Here is a 27,160-nt window from a genome sequence, read left to right as displayed (position 1 = left end):
GGTGGCGGCGCCTCGGGCCAAGCGAGCGCGGGGCGCCGAGCCCGAGTTCACGGGCGCCCAGTTCAAGGCCGCGCTGCGGGACCCGCAGGCCGTACCCGGGGGTGAGCCTGGGGCTGGGGCTGGTCTTGGGGTCGGGGCAGACCTGGGGCTGGAACCAGGGTTTGAATTATAGGGGAGCTGCGGAGGTTGAGCCCCTCCCCCCAAGAGATGAGAACCCCTTCGTAAGATTTTAAAATCATAACCTGGGGGCCTCCGATGGGATTGGTCTTTCCAGTGACCTGGTTTAATTTTTTTTGCAGACTCCCCCCCAAGTCAAAGTGTCATTCAAATCCAGGTTTGGGGCTGGGCTGACAAGTGGCTGTGAACCCACATCCTCCTACCCCTGTGCTGTCCCCTTTGCGGCTCTGCTGCTGTGCATCCCCTGCCCTTTGCACTTCCCAGTGGCTGGCCCAGGCTGTCAAGTGCTCCTGCCTTCTCTGCTAGCACCTGAAGCAGGCCAGGATTCCCTATTCCTGGTGGCATCTTTAGGAGAGGCTAAGATCAAGTATGGGGGCATCTGAATCCCAAGACCTCTGGGCTTGGGCTTGTAGGATGCCTACCAATAGATTTGGGAGCATCTGAAGCCCCAGGGTCAGCAGTCTGGGGTGGAGGATACTCACTGGTTGTAGTACCATATGTGGTGTTTGGAACAGTTGAGTTCTGCCTGCTCAACCAATACAGATTTTTGGAATGATAAAGTTCTGCTCAAACAATATGATTTGTAACTGATTTGACCTGGAACACAAAATATATTTAGTATAAAAAAATCTGCAGAAGATGCCGCAGAGAGGCACCCATTACTATTGCTTTTGCACTGAGCACAAATGCTTGGCAGCCCCTGTTCATAGTATCAGGGTTGCCCTGGGTTTGGGGTGCGGTGGTGTAGTTGGATTAGGCTGGCAGCATTTGTTTGGCTCATGCCAAAGGAAAGGGGTGAAAACCTTTGCATGTCCTGCAGGTGGATGTGCTGAAAATGATATGAAGTAAAAACATGCGGGGAGTAGATGTACCTGCAGGCAGCTTCTGTCCTCTGTCCAGATGTGTTCTGTAGAGCAGTGGTCTCCAAAGTGGGGTGTGCACATGACGATCCATTGGGGTGCGGGAAGACAATATTAGAACTTCTATTTCTATTTATATAAATATACATAGATTGGGGGTGTGTGCTCAAAATTTTTTTACTGATAGGAGTGCACGATCAAAAAAGTTTGGAGACCACTGCTGTAGAGAACAAGTTGTTTGTATTGTCTATTTGTACCTTTTCTCATTTTATTTTCATAGACTAGAAATCCTGCACATAACATGAGAGATGAATTTAAAACAAGAAAGAAAAAAATGTTAACAGTTCTAGGATGCAAGTCTAAGGTGCTTTGGATGTTGACTTTCCCAAGCTGCATTAGAAAGGTTTCTCCCGTGGGCTCTGACCTATAATACTGAAACTGTGATAAGACTAGCATCTATTTTATGGAGAGTATATTTCTGATAAAGCTTTCTGTTTCAGGTCTGGAAACTTTCATTTCCATAGCTAAAACGCTACCTTCTGCTGATGTATATGATGTTGTGGAGGGATACATAAAAATTTCTGTGGAGTGTGCTGAAATTTTCAAACTTCTAGATGGCGAAAGAAGGCCCGAAAGCGAAGTAAGTTGTCAATGTGGATCATATTTGTAATGGACAGTAAAGTGTGCTGGGATGTTTAATTTATAAAGAAATTAATACAAGTGTAAATAGAAGCTAAAAAAATCTTTTTGAAATCTAATTAGCCAAAAAGTTGGTTTACTGGGCAGTGTCCTTTTAACTTTGATGCAAAATTAAAGGTATCTGACAAAAGCTAATGTGTGGTTAACTTCATGTACTATGAATAGTTGTAGTAAGTCCCACTCTTCAGGATCTTTACATCAAAATAAGTTTTTATAAAACAGGCCAATTAAAGTGTTTGCATAAATAAAAAACATCCAATGTAAAGTGATTTTTTTTTAGATGCTATAAAGTATTCAGTATGTGCACCTTGCAGTGCTAAGACCTAGAAGTTAAAAACTGGCATTAGTTTTACACTGAGCTGAGAGGTAAATAAACAGTGATCCATGGATTAATTTTTAAAATTCTTGTGCTGCTAATTATTTAACATATTAATTTAAGTAAAGTTTGCTTTACGTTGAGAGTTCGTTTTAATTTCAGGTATACATTGTCTTAACTATACAGTAGTAAACCTGTTTCTATAGTGGTTCTTGACCTAGCAAAGGCATGCTGAGTGGATATTCTCCTACTTGCTGATGTTACTGAGTTTGGCATGTGTATACCACCCCCTTAATGCAGTACAGTTGTTTTTGGGCAGAGTTTAATCTGTGTGGAACTCTGTGCAGGATGGGAAGTGTGATTAACTTAGATGGCTGCTTCCCTTTTACTTCACTTTGCACTTAGCAGCACTGAATTGCTTCATTTTAGCATCTGGCAGTTAAGTAGAGGTGTTGTCCTTATGTGACATGCAGAGAGGTGGTAACTGGTCACTAGTCACCTTTACAGTGTTGAATAGGGTCCTTCCTTTTAGCACATTATATCAGTGTTAAGAACCTGGGGGAGACTTTTATTTTCATGTTTGGAAGCTTTTCCTCTTGTTGTACAGCTTGTCTTTTATGATACCACATGTCTTAATCTTCTCTGCTGTATTTGCCTGTACAGGGATATCTGGGAAAGTAATTAAAACAATGTTTCAAAATATTTCTGAACTTTGCAGATGCTGTTAATCTTTCAAGTGTTGGAAGCCATTTTATTGAGAACAGCAAGCGACCTCTCCCATTTTTCTGTCGTGGGGGTGAATATAGTAAAGAAGTTGATTAATAGCTATATGAGATTAATCTATGCTGCTTTATATTCTGAAAGTCACAGGTGAGTCTGCTGCGTATTGGAGAAATAATCTTGGGTGATGGAAAGAGCGTTATACGTACATGCATAGTCAGTTTGATCTGCTCTGAGAAGCCCCCCTGATTTTAAAGGGGTTACTTAGATCATGTAATTTTAAGCACAAGGGTGTAATGTTGCACTTGATTTTAGCCAAGGTTGTAATTTTCCACTCCTTGGTTTTATGTGCTGTGGGGATCCCAGCTACATCATTTGTGACATGAAGCCCAGTTTAGGTGCCAGGGATAGGTAGGGATCTTTTTATTACTCCCAGGAGCTGAGTAGAATGCTATGGTAATGACAAAAAATGTTGTGTGTGATTGCTCCTTTCCCTCCTCTTTTCATGAAATATTTCACATTTATAATAGAATTTTCCACCAGCACTATTTCCTGCCTCTTAAAAGTGGAGATTTGTTTGACTGGGTTTATTTCTAACCCAGGCCCTGTTTCTAATGCTTTCTCCCTGCCTGGTTGTTGAGGTTGGGTGGGTGGTTATTGCTCTATGTCCTGGATGTCATTCAGATTTAGAACTTGCTGATTCAGGGACCCTGTTGGTGGCAGTCAGGCCCTGAGGATGTCTGAGAGTCCACATTTCTAACAAGTCCTTGAAGTAATGTCATTATCTGTTTTGTCCTTTCACTTTCTTTCACCAGTTTTTTATTATCTGTAAGTTCACAGTTCCAAATATCATCTGATATGGGATTATGCTGGGTGCTGCCCATATCCAATAGTGAAACCCTGACCATATCTCTGAGCCTACAGCTAAGTAGAGGAGAGAGAGACAAAGGTAGGAAGAAAAGCAAAGCACAGAAAGGACAAGCAGTTTGCTTCAGGCTATTGAACTGCTGCAGGATTAGTTAGAATGCAAGTCATGGTGGTGCTCAGGCCTGTGAACCATGCTGTCTTTTTGCCTTCATTTGCACCATTGGGTTAGCATTATTTATTTACCTTGTATAAGCAATCTAGATAACCCATGGTAGGCAGGTTAAATAATATCAGATAAGTAAACCTTTTGATTTCACAGAGTTGTCTACTTAAAAATGACACCAAGGTGTAGTTCTTGGAGTAATCTTTCCAGATTGTGTAGAGGAAGCTGCCTTGTTAATTTCAAGGAGGGTATTTTTACTTTCATGAGTGAAATTGGACATGTTGGTAATACATGTTTCATGATTGCCACATCCTTGGACCTTTCCTATGGCCTTTTCAGTAGAGGGATATGCAATGTAATGATTGCAGAATAATTTGCTGCTGGGTATTTAGGATGTCTGTCTCAAACTTTAAAGGGCTCATTGTATTATTGGAGTATTCAGTGAGGATATCTGCCATGGCTGTATCATCTCCTGAGTTGTATTTTTTGAACGATAGCATCCTAACCTTGAAGCTTCAGAGCTTGATCCTGCAGCCCATAAATACAGTGTTGCTCACTTGAGGATTGGGAATTGAGCCCCATGGTCCTTATCTTACTCCCTTTGGAATATGTGGTTGTAGGACTGAGATCTTTGTTCTTAGGACACAATCTTTTGATCTTATTCTGGAAAACTGACGCCTGGCCCCTTGGTATATTTGTGCATAAGGACTGTGCTCAGTGTATAAGGCTTGAGAATAAAACACGAATGAAAACTAAGCAAGGGCCTAAGGACTTGATCCAGGGACAAGAACACAACTCTCTTCCTGCAGTCAGATACAATAGCAGTAAGATGAAAAGCTCGTATTAAATAGGAACAAATTAAGGCCTGAATCCTACAGACATTTATATATGTACTTGACCTTCTCATCCCCAATGTTATTAACTCTTAAAGTGATGATAGCAACATTAAATGGGGGCAGGTTGTTGCAGAACTGAGACCTTATATGAGAGAGAGCTTATTTGAAAGTAAAGCTGGCTACAGTTCTTTACGAATAGTGAAGTCATGTGCTTTTCACTTAAGCTAGTGTCAGGAGGGTTTAGTTTTTAAAGATGCTGGATCCTACATTTTTTGTTCAACCAGAGATGCAGTAGGACTGGAGGTCAAGTTTGATGTGGTTGTAGCTTTCCTGACTTTGCCTGCTTTACGTTGGAACTGACCCTTTGGAGTTGGTGAAATTTGTAGGTGGATCGGACTAACATCTGTTAGTGACATGTTAGTTCTCCTGTTACAGTTTTTGCAATGGTCATTGCTCACAGAATAACACAATTTTTTCCAACTTATTTATGAAGGTTGACTCGAGTATGCCTCACCTTATTATCAGCGATGGTGTCCCAAGGCCCAGATTCAGCGAGGGACGTCTATAGTCATTTTGATTTTAATAATAAATTCTTGCCTGGATTAGTGAAAAAAAGAGACAAGAAGGTAAAGTAAGCAAAGTATCTGTCAGAGTCAAGTGAGCTGCCATGGAATGTCTTTTATTTTACCTTACGTTTAAGCTTTTCGTGAATTTTAAACTAAGCTGTTGGTAAAACCCTTCTGGTGTGTTTTCATTCACAGTTACTTGTCCCTGTCCCTTTCTTTCTTTAAATTTACAATCTCAAACTAAAACATCTCTGATTCTTTGTAATTGGCACACATGCTGGTCTATGTTTTAGGGTTTCCCATTTTTGCTTGAAGGGGAAGCATCAGAAGATCTTTCAAAGTGAACGTTTCTACAGTGGAAACAACAATTTACTCTGTATTTCTGAAAGGTTTACCTTGTTGCCTTGTAAAACAGAATCAGTGGTTTAAAGCACCTTGTTGGAAGAGCTTCTTAGGGACAGAGGGAGGGAGGGCCAGCAGTAGGAACAGTGTTTCATTTTCTCCAGAATGGAATTTTACTCTGCTTTTCCCCCTGAACGTAAACAGGGGAAAACAGAGCCAGTATTTGAAAAGAAGACCATATATTATGTTAAATATAACAGTGCACATTATCTATACTGTTGTTTTATGTACTGGTGCATTTTATTTCTCAGTCTCATTATGAATAGGTTAGGTGTCATTTGTGTTCCAGGTTCAGTAATACGAGAGGGAAGAGTTAATAAACAGAGTTATTTAAAAGTGCCCTGCAAATAGTCTTTTTCCTTAAAAATGGGTTTATGGTGTTAAGGGAAAGTGGTTTCAGGAGAAAACATTCTTATATCTCTTTTCTCTCTTCCCACTTGTTTTGTATGTTAAATATGTTAGGAATGTCAAGTCTGGTGTTCTTTGGTTTTGTTTCAGGCCCTACCTTTGTTAACTTTTATACTTCAATTGAGGGGTTTGAGTTTTGCTCAAAAGATTCTTTTGACTGTGTGATGTGGGAATAGAGAGTATTATTAACAAAATGAGTTTGAAATAATGACTGAAGTTTCCTCCCCTTCTCAGTTGGTTAATGAAAGAACATCATCACAAGTGATAAACAACTTTAGGTTTTAGTGTAAAAATCATGTGAAAAAGAAACTAGTGTTTTCTTATACAAGCTTTCAGTCTCTGCCAACCATTTATTTCTTCTCCCTCCCTTTTTTTGTGTGTCACCTTTCACAAGGAAAGCTGTTTCACAGTTCTCCATAGGGAACACTTGACTTCAGAGATTTTGAGATGCATCTTCCTCTTCTGGGTGGAATTAAGCAATTGTGTTCCAGAAATCACAATTGGTCTGATTCTGTGGTTGGTCAAGGGACTTGGCTCTTACTTCCCATTTTGACCAGCAGCATCTTTCTAATTTCAGTCCTTAGTTCATTTCATGAAGCAGGGAGGTGTCTCAAGTACCACTTTGGTGGTTCAATGATATACAGTGAACAGAACAGGATGAGACCACCAAAGAGGTTATCTCTATCTTAGTCCACTCATTCAGAATAAATAAATTAGCAAACCAGCCAATCTTCCACGGCATAGTCAGACTTAAAAGTCTGTGTTCTGGCTACCTTGTGAAGTTTTTCAAACTATGGCTTTGTTAATAGAAAAACTAATATATGTTTATATATAGAAAATGTATCTCTACAATTTCTTTAGTGTATATTTTATAAAGATAACTTGTTTCTGCTTTACTTATTTTGCATTTCTGTGGAATATTTATGCTAAATATGTTTTAAAATTTTCTTTAAGGGGAGATATGATGTCCGAACGGCCTATATTCAGTTTGCTCTCTCCTTTTTAATTGCTGGTGACAACACAATTCTAGTACAAGTGCTAGAGTTAAAAGGTACTTTACAGTTACTGTCTTTCTTAACAAAACCTCTTTTAAAGATGATGATTAAAAACATGAACCAGTTAAGCTGCATTAACAAGCAGGCAGGACATTTGTAATCAACATTTTTTTTTTTAAGTGTGGATTTTCCAAACATCATAACACTTTTGGCTGTTCTGGCTAAAAATAATGTTGATCATATTGGTTATACTGACTTCAAAGAGATTAAAGAATTAATAGGAAGCACTGGATGGCTCAGGGTAAATAAGCATATAGCATCTTCAAAGTCACAAAAGTCAGAGGATGTAGGAGATTGCAAAACATGTTTTTAATAGAGCAATATTGGATGTTCTGCCTATTTTTTAAGTAATATATTTAAAAAGTTGTAAGATCCAGTCTTGAGATGTAGTGAAGTTCATCCTTCTGCAGAAGGTGTCTGTGCCCTTTGACTGCATTTTCCCCAGCCAGTTCAGAGGGCTGTTGGCAAGTTCTTTGCATCTTGTCAAGCTTTTATTGAGGTGCTATATACAGGAAAGGGTGTCCACACTGCCCTGGCGTAGAATAATTGATAGGGAAGAAGCCAGGACTTCTAGATCGTGAAAAACTTATGCATATACTTGACATTACGTACTACAGTCTTGATCCAGTGTCCATTGAAACTAAGGGGAAGACTTTCGACTTTTAGTGTGTTTTGGATCAGGTCCCATAATATGCTCATGAAATTCATCATTTGGAAATCCTTCAGGAGTGGCATTGTTATTTACTGCAGTGACAGTGCCCAGCACAGTAGGACCTCAGCTTACTAGAAGTCTCTCAGTGATAATGTCAATATTAAATAAAAATGGAGTCAAATAATCAGCTTATTAGTCTCATAGTAGGTATTGCACATTACCTGTATGTACATTACCTGTTCATCACTGAAGCAATACATTTATTGTTCATGCTATTACTGACATTGTTGTTGTTTACCTTGAAATCCAGGAAAGATGAGTAGCATAACATTGTAGACAGGCAAATGGAAATTTCCAGAAATTACTGTGAGATTAAAATGCTGCATATCTTCAGGAAATTACTTTTAACATTTGAAATATGTTCTTAGATTTCATTCCAGATATCTTTCGTACTGGATTGAAGGAAGATAAAGTTTCTACAATAAATCTTTTAGTTTCCACTTTGACAACCAAGGTATGGCATACCTTTGCAATGGCTTTGACCTTTACTGTCTACTTTGCAGTGCCTTCTTAAAAATGAAAATACACCAATTTATTGCTTTGGCATTGAGTTGTGGTTAAAGGTTTGCCAGCAGTTGTATTAGTGCAGGTGTTTTCAACCTTTTTAAAAGAGTGTACCCCTTCTGGGTAGCCTTCTGAGGGTGTGGGGGGGTGGCGGTGGCTGGATATGATGGGGGAGAGGGGGCTTGCACAGGGTGGTGGATGGCGGCAGCAACAGCTGTATGCAGGCTTCCCGCCCCCCCCATTTGGCCAGCTGGGTGGTTCCTGTGTAGCTCAGAGAGGAGAGCTGCTGCCTTCGCCATCCCCAGTCCTGCTCCTGGGAGGTGATGGAGTGGGGTGGTGGATGGCTCTGCTTCATCCCTGTCCGCACGTACCCCCTAGTCCCTTTCCAAAGTACCCCCAGTGGTATGCATACTCCCAGTTGGCAACCCCTGTATTAGTGAATGGTTTATCATAGCTTTGATGCCAAAGTATAAAGATATCTCAAGCTTGTCATGTTGTATCTTTTTATGTAGAATTTTGAAAGAAATGAGAAGAGTTGTGGAGTTTTTAAAGCTGTTTGCTGGTCTTTTATAACAACCATTGTGTATACTGCATATCTTATTTACCTCTTGGATGGTCTGGAGCTGTCTTGGTGTCCAGTCCTCATTAGTTTTGGACTAATCTTGTTGCCTTGGAGGTGAACTGGACTTTGCCATTGTTCCCAGTGGGAGCAGTGTTTTAATATGTATATAGCACACTACACTGAGGTGCTCTGCCCTCAGTAAATCTGATGAATTATTACTCATACATTTGAAAATATAGCTAAAGAACACACTGTTGCATTTTGGAGCAGCAGTTTAGCAAAGCTTAGGGGCTCTGGGGAAAAAACAGGGTCCAGGTAGCTGTTTTTCTGCTCGGAGTTATGTCATTACAATAAGTCCCCAAGTAAAGACAGAGGCTTGGTAGGGTTCCATAAGATCCCACATTGTTTCCTGGTTAGAGCGAACTTTTGTGGGACTGACCTGCTTATATTTGGGACTGTGGCATGGTCTTCTGCTTTTGGGCATCTTTAAGATGAAACTAATTCATGGGGGATAGGACTTCTGGTGTACACCCGCTCAGTGTTTCTAGCACCACTTTCTTTTCAGAATGTATCACTAGTGAACTCTATCAGCTGCTTTAACAGACTTGTTAGTTTCTATTTCACAATAATTTACAAATAATACATAAAATTACGAAATTTCACAATAATTTCCAATAAACTCTTCAATTTTTTTTCAGGTGGTTCAAAATAGAGTCATCACTAAGACTCAGAAGGTGCGTTTTTTCACTGCTGAAGTGTTGAATCACATTGCTACTCTTTATCGCTGGAATGGGATAACCGATGTCAGCACTGAGGATGTACAGGTTTGGTAACTTCCCTCACAGGCTTTTCTTCATAATGCCCTAATCCTTTACCAGTGGGCAACATATAGGGGGTGACAGGCTGCACTTCCCTGTCAGACGACAGGCAGGGGGGCAGGTGGGAGTGCTGGTGCTCCCACTGCAAGTGCCGGCCAGGGAGTGGAAAGTGCTGTGGCCACTTCTGGGCTGCTGTAGCTGCTTCCCGGGCAGTGCGATAGGCTGTGAGGGACAACTCTCCCCCCCCGGTCACTGACTGGTTGCTGGGGGGGGGCAGTATGTGTCTCCCCTGACTAAGGTGGCACCAGTTGCCCATGTCCTTTACCGTTTCCCACAGTCACAAACTGCTAGCATAGCCTCCTGGGACTAGAATAAGCCTCATGCTAGTCCTCAAGAGGAGGAGGGGCTCTCTGCCTGAGACTTCTTCCCAGAAAGCAAACTATAAGCCAGGAAACCTTCAAACTGCCAGGAACTTCCAGGGCTTCAATTCTGGAAGAAGTGGCAGCAGGTAGCCCCTCCTTTATATTTGTCTGAAAGGTGTGGAGGGGGGACCCTACTTCCCTGTTGCTTGCTGGGCACTCTTTTCTGCACCCCAGTTGTAGAAATTCCAGAGCAGATCCATTGCTCACAGAGAAGCAACGTTCAACAAGGACAAATGCAAAGTCGTGCACTTAAAACAGATTGGTCCCATGTACCAGTACAGGTTGGGGGCTGACTGGCTGGGCAGCAGCTTTGCAGAAAAGGACCTGGGGGTTACAGTGGACAATCAGCTGAATATGAGCCAGCAGTGTGCCCTTGTTGCGAAAAAGGCTAACGGCATACTGGGCTGCATTGGTTAGGTGTGTTGCCAGTAGGTCAGGGGAAGTGATTATTCCCCTCTCTTCAGCACTGATGAGGCCACATCTGGAGTATTGGGTTCAGTTTTAGGCCCTCCACTACAAACAGGATGTGGACAACTTGGAGGGAGTCCAGCAGAGGGAGACAAAAATGGCGAGGCAGCTGGGGGACGTGACTTATGAGAAGAGGCTGAGGGAACTGGATTTATTTAGTCTAGAGAAGAGGAGACTTAATAGCAGTCTTCAACTACTTGAAGCGGGGTTTGAAAGAGGATGGAGCTAGGCTATTCTCAGTGGCGGCAGATGACAGAACAAACAGTAACCATGTCAAGTTGCAGTAAGGGAAGTTTATGTTAGATATTCGGAAGAATTTTCTCACTAGGAGGGTAATAAAACACTGGAACAGGTTACCCAGAGAGGTGGTTGAACCTCCATCCTTGGGGGTTTTCAAAACCTGGCTAGACAAAACAGGCTGGGATGATTTAGTTGGGGCTGGTCCTGCTTTTAGCAGGAGGTTGGACTAGATGAGCTCTTCTGGGCTCCGGCTGACACATGAAGCTGCTCCAACTCCCAGGCGAATTGAACCGGGGCTGGGGAATTGAACCGGTTTGATTCTCCAGCCCCTGGTTCAATTCACCTGGGAGTTGGAGCAGCTCCAGATGTCACCTGGAGCCTGGCAGCGCTCAGCTTCAGTGGCCCCAGCTCCCAGACAGTGTGCAGTGCCCTGCTGATCCGCACTGCACCCATGCCATGGGGCAGCTGCTGTGTGGGTGCCGGGGGGCGATCCCTGTTGCCCTGTGCTGCATGGAGAGGCTCTACCACCGGTGCCCAGAGGCCCTGATCACTGCTTCTGCAGCTGGTGAGTGCGGAGTGCAGGGCTTTTTTTTTTTTTTTTTAAGTGCTGGGTGGCTAGGGCTAGGCAGGGGATGGGGCTAAGCAGGGCAGCCATGGGGGCTTCTCCCACGGCTCCCTTCTCCCCAGAGGATCCAAGTCACCAAATCTCTCCGAATCAGCACTGAATCTTCCAAAGCTTATTCGGCCAAATTGATTCAGAGCAGTGATCTGAATCTCTGAATCAAATCACTATTCTCCGAATCGGTCAAATCCAAATAGAATACTTCCCTATTCACACAGGCCTAGTTCCCAGTCTTTTTAGATCACGGACTGGAAGTGACTGTGGACCGGCATGCTGCAGAGCAGCAGCAACCAACCTTTTTTTATAGTTGGTCATTTCCAGACTGCTGGCTGCTTCTGGACTTCTGGTCTGGCAGCCAACCCTCCTGTGGACCAGCAGCCAACCCTTCTTGGGCTCACTTTCTATTTCAGTTCGCCAGCCCCTGGTTCAAGTAGTGCTGGGCTCTCTTTCCATTTTTTTGCTGAATCTGTAATGGAAATCATTCATTTTTTCCTCCCTGCAGAGGTGGTATGTTTAGCACAATGCTAACTATTCATCTTTCATGTGCTGTTTTGAAAATAGTATATTCTTGCCAGCGTTTTGGCCCGAGAAACCTTCTATCTTTGTTTCCTCTTGATAGGTCCTCTGATTCCTTGTTACTTTTCCTGCAGTGAATATTAGCTATTAGGCTGAAAAGTGGACATTTCAGATTAATTTTTATGTCTTCATTTTTAATTAAGGATGATATTTGCCAATATAATCCCTTTGAAGATATCCAGCTTTATAAATTACAGATAACAATGAATTAAACTAACAATTAAAATAATCAGTTTTTACAATCCTATATACTTTATAGGTTATGCAAGATCCTGAAGAGGCTGGAAAGGTCATGATAAGAGAACTAGTTCATAATTTCTTAATGGACCTCTGCTGTTCTCTGAAATATGGCATAAATTTCTATGATCCAAGCCTTGGTACATCTGGCAGGTAAGGGATCAAGATGGTGTATTTAAATTCTTTTTTACTGCTCTACTGAGTTTCCAGCCTTGATGTGAGGTTTCAAGAAGAGATCGTAGCACATCCTTAGGAGTCTCTTCCTATAAATAATTACTTTCATTGATTAAAAGGGCCTCTTATTTCCAGTTTGAACTTTTACAGAGTCAAGTTTCAGCCATTCAATCTCATTTTGACTTGGTCTAATAGCTTATAGAGCCTTCCTAGCTATGAGTATTTTTTCTGTCCAAGGTGATGGCAGTTTTTGTAGATGGTGATATTTGTGTGTGTGTGTGTATGTGTACACACTTGTATGCATATGAGTGTATGCCTAGACATGTACAGTATTTCAAATTATTTCTCTACTGGTCATACATTTTAACACATGCACATTTTAATATACATGAACATGTATATGTGTACACACACACACACCACCATATACCTGTGCGTGCGTGCGTGCGTGCACGCACGCACGCACGCACGCACGCACGCACGCACACACACCCTTATGTACCCAGTTTATTACCAATAGGGAATAATTTTAGTTCTTTTGTTTCCATGGAAAGGAAGAAGACTAAGGGCCAGTTATAATTATGAAATTAGCACAAGCTGTTGTCATGCTTTGGCGGTAATTTTTTTTTGTTGGCATCTACAGTTTTTCATTTTGCTTAGACACTTTAGAATAAGCCATTTGCAATTGCATCACAGAATAGATTTTAAAATTGAAACCAGATTTATAAAGAGGTTGTCTTTACATTGGAAAAATATTTTTCTGTGGTCTGCTTATAATATGATGCTATAATTCTAGGTTTTCATGTTTTAGACATTGATTTGGAATATTTTTTGAACATCTCTGTGGTATTACATTGAGTGTTGCTTCTGTTTTGACTACTGTCTGTCACGCAGAAAACTGTGGGCTATGTTGCATTATTAGTTATAGCAGTAAAAAATCAAGTAATACTATTAATGTCAGTGGAGTCATCTTGGGTTTACACCAAGAAAAGCTGAATTAGAAGATAGCTTGATCCCTTGTGTTACAATGTTGTTAATATTTGTGGTATAAAACTAGTGGTATACTTGGAATACTAAAGCATTTTTTCCCCTCAAAATGTGTTCAACAGAGGAGGAAATTTGGTTCTTCTGCGCTTCCTGCTGGGTTTAAAAACTGCAGCAGAGGATGAGATGGTTGCTGATCTTGTGGTGAACATTCTTAAAGTGTGCCCAGACTTACTGAACAGATACTTTAAGGAAACCCACTATTCTTTTGTTCCCAGACAAAAGTCAGCTTGGTTAGAAAATATCAAATTACTAAGAAAGGTAAGATGAACTTGAAAAACATGTAAGTGACAGCACTATTGAATGCTTGTGACCCTACCAAAGGCCACCAAGAAATTCCAGGCTGCGGTAGAAAGTTTACCTGTGGTAGAAAGTTGACGTGTACCTACTGGGGGTTGTTATGACACATTCTAATGCTGTCATGTGTGTAAAATATGCTGCTTTTGGAATGTCATGCAGTACACAGACCCACTAGGTTGAATAAGGTAAATTTTAGAACAACTTTGAATTGCACATCTTAGTCCAGATCCTCAGCTGGCATAAACTGACATTGATTTTTTGGTAGATTTTGATTGATTTGTTCCAGCTGAGGATATGAGAAATATGCACTCTTGTTTCTTGAAAGAAGCAATAGCTTGATTTCAGAAAAGAGAATGGCATAGTTGAGGCTTGTACAGATGTGGTGTGTCTGTATAGTGTCTGTTTACAGAGTTTATGGATGTCTCTACCAAAAGACAGCTAGGCACTGCATTTCAAGCAGTACTTTAACATAACAATCAAACTGGATCCAGAGACCCAGCCACAGGGAAATTAGATGGTCGTGGTTTAAATGATCTAGTCAGGAAGGACTTAATGGTTTTGAAATAACATCATTTACCCTAGGTATGTTAGGAAAGAAGAGGCAGGATATCGTAAAGTAAATGTTAAGGACACTAAAGAGGAAAAAAAAATTGCATCCTGTTTTTTGTGGATGCTGAGGAAAATTAGCTATGGCTCAAATGGCTGTTTAGAGAAGCATAGATGTAAAGGGAGAAGGTCATTTGGTAAAAGGCTACTCTTTGAGGAGGAAGCAGTATAAATATTTAGCTAAATTGGGAAAGATGGAATTGGCATTACGATCCGTGGGAAACATCCAAGCGAAACTTTGGCTTTTAAGACTGAGCAGCACGTGGTTTGGGAATCCTTTTGTCCTTTCTATATACACCTCTGTCTCTTTGCTTTAGCTTGAAATAGCTGAGTAGCTTATACTAGCTATGCCATATAATGAATAGAAAAGGAATAATAGGCAACTTGTCTGCAGGTTTCTTGTGTCATGGAATAAAAAGCTGGTGCAGAACTCTGTAGGATTTACTACTATGCCTTTTTACAATGGGGATGAATAATGACTATGTTTTAAGCAGGTATCTTTTGTGTTAGGCCTTTTAAGTGCCCTTCCTTGTGTGTGCAACCTGACTTTTAGTACTATCAGTATTAACCTCTGACAAATAATAGCTCCTGTGTAAGGTGATCTTAGAAATGGCCCCAACCCCCATAACTATTTCAGTTTGGGGTAATTTGTTATTTTCATTTCAGATCTACGAGGCTCAACCTGAAATTTCCAACTCTTTCAAAACCACAGAGTTTATTCCACTTTCTAAATTGCTTTCAATGGTGATGGTAACAACTGTTCCTGTTGTGTGCAATAAAACCGTATTCACCCAAGGATTAAATGTAAGAGCATTTAATTATCACAATGATCCCCCCCATGATAAACCGTGTTAGTACCAAATGTTTGCAGCGTGACTGTCCAAGCAGCTTTTGAAACTGATTTATTGTATGTTTTTGCTGAATGCCCAAACAGTGACCTTAATTCAGCTTGCACTTAAACCTCACCCTCAGTTTCTTTTATGAACCCCTCACAAATTTGAGGCCTGCAAAAGCTGGAGGGCTGGAATGTCTCTCTTCTAGATTCAGTGACACTGCATTTCCTCCTTAATACGCTGTTTTCTAAAAAGTATCTTGTTACTGATTTTAACTGCACTCTAAACAAGTTTTTGAATATAATTGGTAGGGACAGAAGTGTGGTAACTTTATTGTAACTTTTTATTTAACTTCTCTTCATTTTTAGTTACCCAGCAAAATAGTGAAGCACACTGTCTTGTCCCTCATGTCAACTATTTTGAAAAGAGCTCTGAAAAACATTGAGCACTGTTTAAATGAGGACACCTGGCAGAAGTCAGAAATCTACACCCCGTCAGTGATGCAGGAATTTGTACAGCTATACAGAGAAGCCCTCAGCAAGGTACAAAGTGAAATAAAATAAGTAGGGGATAGGATGACACATTATGCAGCAGACAACATCACCTTTCCTGGAGGCAGATAAAAATTCTGAAGCATTTTTTAGGCACGTTTATGAACAGTTAATAACCTGTGCAGTGGTAGAGCACATTAACTAATGAAACTGGTCAGTGGAAATGCTAATGAAATTCTCTTCTGAGAAGGATTCATATAATTGGCAGTTGGTGTGCTGGAAATGAAACTTAAAATTTCAGAGCAGCTTTGTAATGTTTTTCTGATCACAGTTTAAGTTAATTGTAAACAGTGGAGTTCAGCCTGATTTAAATTAAGGTAACGTTCTGTACAAACTGGCCCTTGATTTTAAAATATGCATTCTTTTTACTACGCAGACAAAAAGCCAAGCCAAAACACTCGGCACTTGGTAACTTCTCATATATGTTCTTTATGCAGTTTTTTCTTTCATAAGTTTATGCTGAGAATAACAGCTGATTTCAGTTTTTATTTAAATAGGCTTAATATGAACAATTACAAAACCTTTTCAGAACAGTGATTCTCTTTGTCAGTGGGTTAAGAATACTTTCAGCATTGTCTGATAGAGAGGGGCTGTGATATTTTGTTGTGGGTATTTTTTTTCCTTTTAGCTTTTACCAGACATGACTAGTGTAGTGGCAGTCTGGCAGTCGCTACTTAAGCGAGAGAAAGAACATCATGTTGGACAAGGAAAGGCCGGGGAAGATGCTGTCTCCACCTCAGAGGAAATGACGGAGATCACAGAAACTGATGAGCAACATGGTAGGAAAATATGTTTAGACATCACATCCTATATGAGTGTAAACAGCTGTGAAATCCTGGCCCCAGGGAACTCACTGGGAGTTTTGCCACTGAAATCAGTAGGGTCCAGATTTTTGTCTTTGCATGTTGTCTCTGTATGCAAAGAACAATTATATAAATCTGCCTGAGATCACTGTCTTAGGAGGATTTTGCAAACCTTTCTTAAATAGAGTCACCTGTTAGGAAAATCAGGTGCATGCAGTGCTGCTGACTGTGTTGTTAATGGCATATATGTCTCCGTTTGTACATTTCACTCTTTCCACAGCTATTGCTTTGCACTTTCCCAAAGTGATGTGCTCCATACTCTGGGGATCCCTGGGGTAAATCTTTCTGATACTGTATGGCATGTTTGTTTGTACATGAAATTAGTTAACAATTAGTTAACATTTTAATTAGAAAGTAGTTAACAATATTGGCATTTCTAGCATCATCATTTATGTCTGCTTGAGTAGCAATTGGTAAAAAAAAAAAAAAAGGGCAGCTTACATCTAAAGAGCTGCTGTTTCAGCTTAGTTTTAAGGGTTTTTTTACAACCATAAAGGGTGGGCAGCCCCATGCAGGCTCATGCTCTTACTCCTACTGCTGCTTTGGCACCAGCCTCACTTGGCTGCAGAGAGAGAGAGAGAGAGAGAGTGTGTGTGTGTGTGTGTGTCCATCAACAGCTCACCAAAACTCATTAAGTGGCCCTCCAGCCCAAATAATTGCCCACAGTTGGCCTAGCTGATGGGGAAATACCAAATGCTAAGTAAGAATTCACAATTCCGGTTAGGCAGGTGATAGGTCACAGGCTTCCTTTGTCTGAAAAAAATAAACTGATTATGGTTCTTTGTTCTAAAATAAACTGATATTGGTTCTTTGTTTTGGCTTAGGTTCAGATGATGCAGAAACCACACTCCTGAAAGCTGTGTTACTTCAGGTCATCTGCCTTTATCAGAAGGTTGTTCCCCATACTGTAACTCAGAGCAACTTTGATTTCAGCAAACTGCTAAAAGGTATGTTGAGTGTATTTAAATTGTCTTCAAGTGACCAATGAAATCACTGACAAATCTCCAGCAGGAGAGGAGGCTTGCTTCTCTGTTTAGATGAAGGAAAGAACTATTCTCTAAAGCAGTGGTTCTTAATCTTTTTGTAGGGCTGTGTGAAATTTTGCTGAGCGTTTTGTTTCAGTTGCTTTGAGTTTCAAGCTTGAAACAGTGAAATCAAAATGAAACAAAAAGCATTGAAACAGCTTCAAAATGAAATGAAGGAACTTGAAATGTTTCGAGTTTCGAAGAAGCCTGGTGGTGGGCGGCAGGGGGCCAGGGCTGCGCTCTGAGTAGCTCCGGAGCCCCGTGTAGCTCAGCCGGCGGGGAGCGCAGCCCAGATTCTCCCGGCCTTCTGCTGCTGGGCTGCGCTCTGTGGGGCTGGCGGAGCTGATCAGAATGTAATGCTGGCTTGCTGCGCTTCGATTGGCTCTGCCAGCCCCACGGAGCACAGCACTGGATCTGCCCGCCTCCTGCCACCAGGCTGCGGAGCCACTCAGAGCTCAGCCCGGTGGCGGGAGGTAGGCAGAACCGGCACTGCACTCTGCCTCCTGCCACCAGGCTGAGCTCCATGGGGCCCAGGTGGCAGTGGCAGCCCCTTGTCACCTGGCGCAGATCTGGGGGCCTGCATCCTCGGGAGGAACCGCCGTAGCCCTTCTGGGGGTGCGGGCCCCTGGATCTGCACCCAGATGACAGGAGGCTGCCACTGCTGCCTGGGACCAGTGGCAGCATCTGTCTTCCCTGGAGTTGGGTGTGGACTGTGCCCAGCGCTGGTCCCGGGCAGCAGCGGCAGCCTCCTGTCAGCTGGCATTCGTGGCGTTCTGAAGCCTGAGTTTTCAAATGTTCCTGAGGGAATTAGTGTCTCACCCCCATATGACTTTCAGTGGGTCTAAGGGAGTTGTAGGATTTGGGCCTACAACTCCCTTAGACCACTCTGACAATCGCAGCCTAATTTTTTTAAAACTCATTTATCTAAAATGATATTACTGGTCTTAACAGGAGAGAATTCAAGGAAGGGTTTTTAAAAAAAATCTCTTAATAACATGGTTCATCTTCTTGAAAGTCTCAAATTAAAGTAGCTTTTCTTTCTGCCAATTTAAAAAAAAAATTTAAATCATGCTGTCTATAGTACAGGGGAAGAGAATGAAATTGCCCATGGCATTACCCCTAATGGAATACCGTAAGAGGAGAACTATTAGAAGTAACAGGAGATGGTGGTGTCAGAGTTTATCTCCTAATTAAGTTGGCCAGGGTGCATCTCTGTTCAGTGAGGCCAGAGAAGTGTGTAAAATTTCTGTACCACATGTAACTAGTATAATTGGCTGTATTTTGTGCTGTTCCTTAGAAAGATGCAGTTATAGAAATACATTAGTTAAAAGTTTGTCAAGGTAAAAGGAGATCAAAAACTTCAGACAGACTTTTTTTTCTTTCTTTGTCACAACCACTGCTGTTAGTTTGTTTATTCTGTGACCTCTAGTTATATATCCTGTTTATCTCATTATTTCTTGCAGCATAGTGGATTGACTCCCCTCCCCACAACTCCCCCCAGAAAATGCAAAAGGGGGACACACTTCTCAGTAGAACAGTTCATCTTCAGAGATGTGTTTAGTTACTGTATAACACAAGCAGAATGTAGTGGAGAATAAAAATTAGCATTACAAGACTAATAAAAAGAGCCTGGGTATTCATTTTTGACTAGAGAAGATGTTATAAACATTGATGGTAGCAAAATGCATTTGTCAATTAGTCACAAAGTTTCCATTCTTTAATAGTGTTGAAAGATCTTCCCATCAGGCCATAGAAAGGCTATCTAAATGTAGCTCATCCCTCTTTTCCATCCCCCTCCTCACCTTCTCTGCTGAACAGTTGGCACTATTTTCTTGTTTCGTCTTGCTATTGGTGGAACTCTGCCGTTTTGTTAGGTGTGATAACTTTTTCAGTGTGCTATCTCCTATAAAAGTGTATTCTATAGACATTACATATTACTGGAAAAGAAAATGCTGAGATCATCCAATAAGAAACGTAATTTATAAAGTAAACACCAGAGTGGATATAAAGTCTGTTCCATAGCACAGAGTACACTGTAATTATATATATACTCAGGTAGTCAGGGGCAGCACGACTAATTCTGTGAATTATAGGTGTTTATTAATATAAAATGTACCTCGTCACTCTATATTTTGCCTTACATAAAGAATAGTAGTTATTACAAACCAGTGATAAAAAGAGACTTTGGGGATGATGCTTACTTTTAGTTCTCGTTAGCAAATCTTACATTTCATAATACTTACAGACATTAGCTATCCTATTGTCTTTGGTCTACATAAATCAAGAAAGAAAAAATAATCTGTTTATTTGAAGTTTTTGATCTCCTTTTATCCTGACAAAATTTTAACTTAGTCTTAAATGGTTAACATTTCTGATGCTCCTAGGTCAGGGTTGGCCAATCCACAGGGCACATGCCACGAGTGACATGAACAGTAACTGTGCATGGCATGTGGCAGACTGGGGATGGAGATGGGAACACAGTGACAGATAGGAGCAGAAAGCAGAGCAACAGATCCAGCATGGAGCACAGGGCAGGGTGTGGAAAGCAAAGTAATGGACTGGGCAGGGGACATTAAGCAGAAAGCAGAGCAGGTAGGGGAAGGGGTTTGGATTGGCCCTCAGGGAAAGCAGGGATTACCTTGTGATACACCTGCCAAAAAAGGTTGGCCCATGCTGTCCTAGGTTTTTGATGGAAGTTCCTCTAGAAATAACTAATTAATGTTATTACTGCTTTTCAAACTCCAGGTATTGTCACTGAAAAAGGGCTCCGAGAGGAGATTCCTCTTGTTCTACAGCACCACATACTGAAAGTGGCCCTGGAGCTGCCTGCAAACAAATTTGCCTGGTTTAAAGTACAGGTAGGAGAGCAAAAGATGTCTATCTTTTTTCTTTTGCCAGTTTCCCTCCTGTTTTTGTGTTTGAGGCTGCACATCTTTGCACTAGGTCCAGTCCTAATTTTAGCAAAACCCCCTCTTCACTGCCAGTAAGGATCATTGCCTGAACAACAACTAAGAAGAATCGCAACCAAAAGATGTTGTCTTTTAGAATAGAAACTTTACCCTGTCCTGGGAATGATTGGGAAGTCTGCAGGTCCCAAGACAAGAGTAAGAACCTGCTGGGTACACTAAGAGCATGTCTATATGAGACGTGTACTGCGGAGTTGATTTAATTAGGTCTAGTAAACGCCCTGCATCTACACTATTAGGTTGCAGGAAACTAATTAACTTTACACCTGAGTAGTTTTTGTACATACAAGCTACTGTCCTGGTATGGAGTTCTTTATTCCGCAGAACTGCATGTGTAGATGCTGATGTGGCTAGCAGGGGCAAGAGGATGTTTTAGTGCAGGGGCTGCCTGCCAGCTAGCCCCACACTGGAGCATCCTTGTGTTCCAGCCAGCTCCTCTGCAGTATGTTGAGCCACATTGGAGCAGCCCTAGGCTGGCAAGGCTCCCCCTCCACCCCCAGATCTGTTGCCAGCTGGGGCTATTCCACCCTGGCTCAATGTGCTGTGGTCCCAGGCCCACATGTAAACTTGGCACCTGGGAGCAATAAACTATAGTGCGATATGCACCAGAATGTATTTCTTTGCCTTAATAGCATGTGTAGATGTGCCCTGGGGGAGGAAAATTCTCCACTGGTCTGTGTGCATACTCTAACTCTGCTTTCATTGAGAAGCACGTTAACCCACATGTACTGTGAGTAGGAGAATGTACACAAGCAGGTAATGTGGAGTAACTGCACTGAAAGTTTGCAACCTAGATCACTATGCGCTAACTTGTTTGCTTAGTCTGAGGCTTTGAACCAAGAAAATGAGCTAATGCACGATGGTTCTTCTAACCACCTGCTGGGGAAGACTTTATCTATTTGTTACCCTTAGTGGATCCCACAGCAGCTGAAGGCTTGCATGAGATTCCCTTCTCTTCTCCTTTACCATAGGCTCATATAGGAACAGAACTGGTAAGAACCTCCTTTACCTGGCCTACATTGTGAGATCTGGTGTGGGGCGGGGAAAAATGTAAGTGCTACTTTAGTTGGGACTTTCCACAATAGTAGGTTCTCCTTCACATTCATACTAACCTAAAGGACAGAGGAAGGAATTAAAAGGAAGCAGAGAAGATCTTTGAAGCTGACAGAATTTGTACTGTTAGCCTGTTTCACCAGCTCTGTGGATTTATTTATTAATTTTTCATTTTTTGAAAATTCTAGTGTTCTCGAGCCTCAAGGGAGAAGTGGAGGCAGATTTTGCAATGATGTAATACATTAGTTTAATACATTTGCTGTTGTTTAAAAAAAAAAAAAGTGTCCAAAATGGGATAAGCATTGCAGTAGTGTAGTTTAGAGTTATCTGGCATTCAGTGGATGGCTTGCACCAGTTTTGTGTTTCTAAGCAAGTAACTTCAGCCCTTGTATAACTGGACATATATCTCATTGAGATCAGCGCTAGTAGTATGAGTATAAGTTAAAATGTGGGGTGGGCGAGCCCACTTTATCTTAGAACTTTCTATTATTTGGCATTGCTATTATGCATACTGCTTCCACTCTTTGGAAGTTTATTATTCTCATCTTACTTTCCCAGGAAACACAAAGTAGGTGCAAATCACCCTAATCCCCATCAGACTTAGTATTTCTGGGCAGATCAACAGGAATTGCTACTCTGATAATTCAGTGTAATTCCTTGCTCTCTAGTGTTATCATGCAAGGATGATTTGAACCTGTTCTTTTTAGGATGTCTCGGAAGCAGAGAAAGTGTGTGGTGAAAGATCGGTTTTCTATTTACTGATGAAAATGTTTGTAACAAGTAATCATTCACAACTGAAAATATCAATGAAAAAATTAATCATCAAGGTAAGCTTCTTCATTGGTCTGAAATACCAGGGTTTTAAAATCTCAGCTTGTCTAATCTTTTTCTGAATGCATTGGAAAAGAGTCTGGGTGGCTGGCAGTGGTTTCACGTCCACTTTCTATTATCGTTCTTGTGAACAAAATGTGTTATACGATAATCTTTGAAAATAAATTATTCTGAATAAATTCATTGACATATTCATGAGAGAACTTCTTTTCAATATTTTACCCATCTCCTTCACTTGGCTCATGCTTTGGGTGTTGAATACTGTAGGAAGGTATATTAGATAAATGATAACAAATTGACATAGTTTGCCCCTTCACTAGCCTATTCACGTTGATCAGTTAAAATTATTATTTGTTACTTTTTATTTTTAAGAGTTTCTGATTCAATTTGCCTTGTACTTTTTGCTCCTTTCCTTTCTGAAGCAGCATTCACAACTAGCCTGCTCTGCTCATATGAAATATTCCCATTGGCCATCATTTTATCTGGGAAATGATGTAGATTTTGTACTCTTTAAATCTACTTTTAACTGCCTTAATGGAAGAGGTCTGATTCTCAGGATTGCTGAGCACAAGCACAGATTCTCCTGATGTGAGAGGGAGCTGCAGGAAACTGGCCTTTGTGGAAATTAGGCCACTTTTAGTTTCATTTAGAAGCCCAAGTTTAAAAATTCTGTCCTGTGTGTTCCTAAGCCCTGATCTCTGCAATCAGGTCGATGTGGGTGGATTGCTATATCTGTGCAGAGCTCTATAATATAACAGGCAGAGGCATTTGTCTGCAAAGGTCCAGTTGTAATATGGGTTTGAAACCAAAATTATGTGGATTAAAAAACCCCCTAAATCTAGCATGTGATTGCTGTTATTGGGTCCAGTTGCATGTTTCCAGCTTCTAAAATGCAATTGCTTTTACCAGAGAAATTGCCTCATGAGCTTGTTTTACATATAGGTCACGCCAGCTAGTGAGAAGCTGGTGATCTTCTTGCCTGCAAGTATGTTTCCCTTTCTACAAGTAAATAACATCATTGTGGCCTTGCTATTGGTTGCTGTTGTCAGGAAGAGAGTGCCAGGTTGCAGATGAATTTCCAAAGCACAAGGCATGGTCCAGCACCTGTTGAATACAATGGTAGTCCTTATATTAAGTTCAGTGGGCTTCTGGATCAGTGGTAAAGCCCAGGCCAGTGGGATTCAGTATAAAATGTTATGAAGGCTTAAAGACAGTGAACCTGAACCTTCTTTCACCAAGCTCCACGCCAGAAATTTTCAGTCCTTGGTGGTGGCAGGGGCGCTCCTCTTGTGCTTGTGGTAAAAAAGCATGTCTAAATTGCAAGAGTGTATTTTTCCAGTATATCTTGATTCCACTGTGGAGTAGAGATTCGGTCTGCTTGACACACTCCTGTTTCTTCTTCCTTTCAGTCTGTTCTATTTTCGCTGAGGTGGAGGCATTAGCAGCCAAGTCAGGATAGTAGACTTCTAATGAAGTCCAGCTTGTTAATAATTGTGTTTTTGCTTATTTTTCCAACCTAAAAGTATATTTTGAAAACTTGTTTTCAAATTTTACATTCTGTACCAGTCTGTTTTCATGAGGGCTACAAGTATATCCCTATTTTAGAATTAGGCAAAGACAGCTAATTATTTAAAAGTGAATCATGTTTTTTGATTAATTGTTATGTCGCATTCATGGAAGCAGAGATTTTTCTTTTATGTCTGCTGGGGTCTTGCTTGGAGTGAACGATGAAGTCATGGAAAAGAGTATATTTCAGTATATTTTTCTAAAATCCATAGCTCCATAAGCAGTTTGAGTTTTTACATGATTTTGTTGTCTCTCCCCCCGCCCCGTTAGTTATTTTTATTTTATTTCTTTGTTTCTTGCCCACCTGTTGCAGGTTTTAAACATAAACAGTGTGGTTTTGATTTCACTTATCACTGATTTAACTTGTATGTTTTGGGTTTTTTTGCTAGAGATAAAGCTTTTCTCTGCACAATTTATTGGCATGAGATTGGGAACAGGTTGTAGATTTGACAGTTCTATGAATCCTAGGTCTTACTGATGCTTTGGGACTTCAGTCATTTTAAATGTGAATAACTTTGCATATGTAAATAATCATTTGTTCACCAGTATTATTTATGTGCATAAGATTAATCAGTTTTGTGGGACTGAGGTCTGAAATGCAGGACTGGAGTCTGAAATAGATAGATTTAACACAGCATGTGGGAGATTTGGGAACAAATTGGAGATGCCTTTGGTGCCAATTAGTATGTATTTTAAGGAAGGTTTTGGAGGAGAAAAGGGCTGTTCTTGGCACAGTGGTAGAACGAATAGACATTGAGCCTGATTTTAACTTATCCCAAGGTTACCTTTTGTAGTTCTGGAAGTGTCAGAGGACCTTAAAATCCTTGTAAATACTTACTTCCATTTTGAGGCCCTTTTGGCAACTAGCATGGACTGACAGGACCTTCTCTGCAGGGGAATCGGGCCCCTGGACTTAAGTATGCAAGGATGTTTTCCTTGAACAAACTGTTCCTTCTCCTTTCTCGCAAGAACAAAAATGAAAACTGCTATGAAAAAAGTGTTTATTTTTATTTTTAACAAACATTTTCTCTGGACAGGTTTTGTATGACAGTGGAGTATTTGAATACACGTGGAAGGAACTTGTACTTTGGCTGGAACATTTGGATAATACAATAGAAGACAAGAAGGAAGCAGTGATTCAGTTTTTGGAAAGGGTAATGACTGTTTAAATAAGTTAGATAAACAGTGCCGAGAATAGCATTAATGGAAACTTAATTGCTTTGTTGCTGTTGAGAAAAACCTTTCAAAGAATTGTGAATGAATTCTGTGTAAGGAATCACTGTCATTCTCAGAACTCACATCTGCTGTCTTTGAGGGAGAGGAGGAGGGAATGTATTCAAAAGTTTTGGGGAAAACTGAATTCCAATAGGATATGTTCCCAGGGCCTGATTGATATGAGGGGAGAAGACTGCTAATAAGGACTGAGATTTTCTGAAGAGTGTAAGTGAATTAGACACTTCACCCTTTTAAGCTGAAAATCCTAGGGAAAAAAATTAACAAAATCTAGTCAAATGTAGTTTTTCAGAGAGCCCATTACCTTACCTACCTACCGTTTCCAGATGCTAAATATCACAGCATTTCCCTTTGTTTCCATCAGCATTCCTCTTGCAGCATTTTATGCACTGGATTTCAATGAGCCGTCTTCTCCATGGTACCATGACTGACTGACTTTTACCTTTTATCGTTGGTTTGCAGATTTTACTGAAATTGGTGACAAATCCTTATCCATACACAGATAAGGCAGCAGACCTTGTGCAGGAAGCCAGTATGCTCCAAGTCAGCTTGTTTAAGCAAGACTCTGATAATGTCAGCATACCCATCTCTCACATTGATGGTAGGTGATGATTCTAACGAGGTATTTATGTTAATGTACATTAAAAATATTCTGGACTTGGGACCAAATCTTGTAGTCCTTAATCAGGCAGACTTCCTACCAGCAACCATTCAAATCTTGCCCACATACAGACCTTCAGGATTGGGTTTTTTAATTGTACAGGCAGTCCTCGACTTACAACATTTTGAGTTGCAACGTTTCGCACTTACAACACTTATAAATTGACGCCCAGTTTCAACTTCCTGATGTCAGTTTCGACTTACAACGCTTGATCCGATGCAATGCCACGCCAGTGAACAAGTTTGCTGCATCGCTCATCTCCCTGGAGAACATCTGTCCAAACTTCCTTGGACGCTTTCTTTAAGAAAGCAGACAAGACTCCAGAAAAACCTGCAGCTAAGACTCCTGAGAAGACTCTAGCCAAGAACCCTTCAAGAAGTCCAGCCAAGAGCTGTTCAAAAAGTCCTGCAAAGTCACCTCAAAGAAGTCCTTCCAAATCAATATGATTGCTATTTACAATATGAATACATTAATTTAGCTATATTACTCATCTATAATTGATTGAGTACAAAATTCTGGGGTATTTTGGTGAAAATAGGGTATTGGGCCTTGGTTCAAGAACCAGTCCCCCGTTTACAACATGGTTTCTTATAAGAAAATTGGTTCCCAGTTACGACATTTCAACTTACAATTGGTTCCTGAAAACCATATCTTCTCGTAAGTCTGAGGACTGCCTGTATTCATCCCTATATGTAGAGTCTAAATCAGCAAATTGGCTGCCCGAACCAGAATGTATTTTCTGACACAGCTGTAGAGTTTCAAAATTATACTTTATCTGAAGTTTTAAATCTTCTTTCCCTGGCCTCCAGTCTCATTTTTTGATCAAAGTGAAACCCATTTACAGCTGTGCCTCCTGTTAAACTGCAGAGCCAGACCTGACTCCCTTTGCACTAATAAGCTAGAGGCTGGTATGGCACAATGATCCTTTGCCACTTCTGTGTTCATACTGGGTGGGCAGCTGTAGCCTGGGTGCTTCTGCTCCTTGGGAGAGGTTCAAATCCCAAGAAAGACAGTTTCAAAATTCTCATTTTTGTCTTAGCAGGAACAGGATCTGGTTGTGTGAACCTGAAGGTCTGGGTTTCATAGATTTCATAGACAATAGAGCTGGAAGGGACCGCAGAAGATCATCAAGTCCAGCCCCCTGCCCAAAGGGCAGGAAGTCAGCTGGAGTCATAGGATCCCAGCAAGATAAGCATCCAATTTGCTCTTGAAGGTGTTCGGTGT

General features: G+C 41.0%; 1 protein-coding gene across 1 annotated transcript in view; it reads left to right on the top strand.

The window, feature by feature from the left end:
* Window positions 1-4: 4 nt before the first annotated feature.
* URB1 (URB1 ribosome biogenesis 1 homolog (S. cerevisiae)) overlaps window positions 5-27,160 on the top strand; it is a gene marked incomplete at its 5' end in the record, with an annotated part of 72,743 nt that continues 45,587 nt past the window's right edge. Inside the window, 17 exons of the mRNA XM_019557106.1 lie at window positions 5-101; window positions 1,538-1,677; window positions 2,771-2,922; window positions 5,132-5,264; window positions 6,969-7,065; window positions 8,150-8,235; window positions 9,546-9,671; window positions 12,253-12,383; window positions 13,514-13,709; window positions 15,021-15,158; window positions 15,556-15,729; window positions 16,367-16,517; window positions 17,426-17,548; window positions 20,372-20,484; window positions 22,353-22,472; window positions 25,080-25,196; window positions 25,738-25,876. Of these exons, the coding sequence (XP_019412651.1) occupies window positions 5-101; window positions 1,538-1,677; window positions 2,771-2,922; window positions 5,132-5,264; window positions 6,969-7,065; window positions 8,150-8,235; window positions 9,546-9,671; window positions 12,253-12,383; window positions 13,514-13,709; window positions 15,021-15,158; window positions 15,556-15,729; window positions 16,367-16,517; window positions 17,426-17,548; window positions 20,372-20,484; window positions 22,353-22,472; window positions 25,080-25,196; window positions 25,738-25,876 (2,233 nt within the window). The remainder of the gene's footprint in view (window positions 102-1,537; window positions 1,678-2,770; window positions 2,923-5,131; window positions 5,265-6,968; window positions 7,066-8,149; window positions 8,236-9,545; window positions 9,672-12,252; window positions 12,384-13,513; window positions 13,710-15,020; window positions 15,159-15,555; window positions 15,730-16,366; window positions 16,518-17,425; window positions 17,549-20,371; window positions 20,485-22,352; window positions 22,473-25,079; window positions 25,197-25,737; window positions 25,877-27,160) is intronic.

This window comes from Crocodylus porosus, unplaced genomic scaffold (assembly GCF_001723895.1).
Source record: "Crocodylus porosus isolate Cpor-Errol unplaced genomic scaffold, CroPor_comp1, whole genome shotgun sequence".
In the NCBI taxonomy this organism is placed as follows: Eukaryota; Metazoa; Chordata; order Crocodylia; family Crocodylidae; genus Crocodylus; species Crocodylus porosus.
The sequence above is the reverse complement of the archived record's forward strand: the minus strand, read 5'-3'. Positions and strand labels throughout refer to the sequence as shown.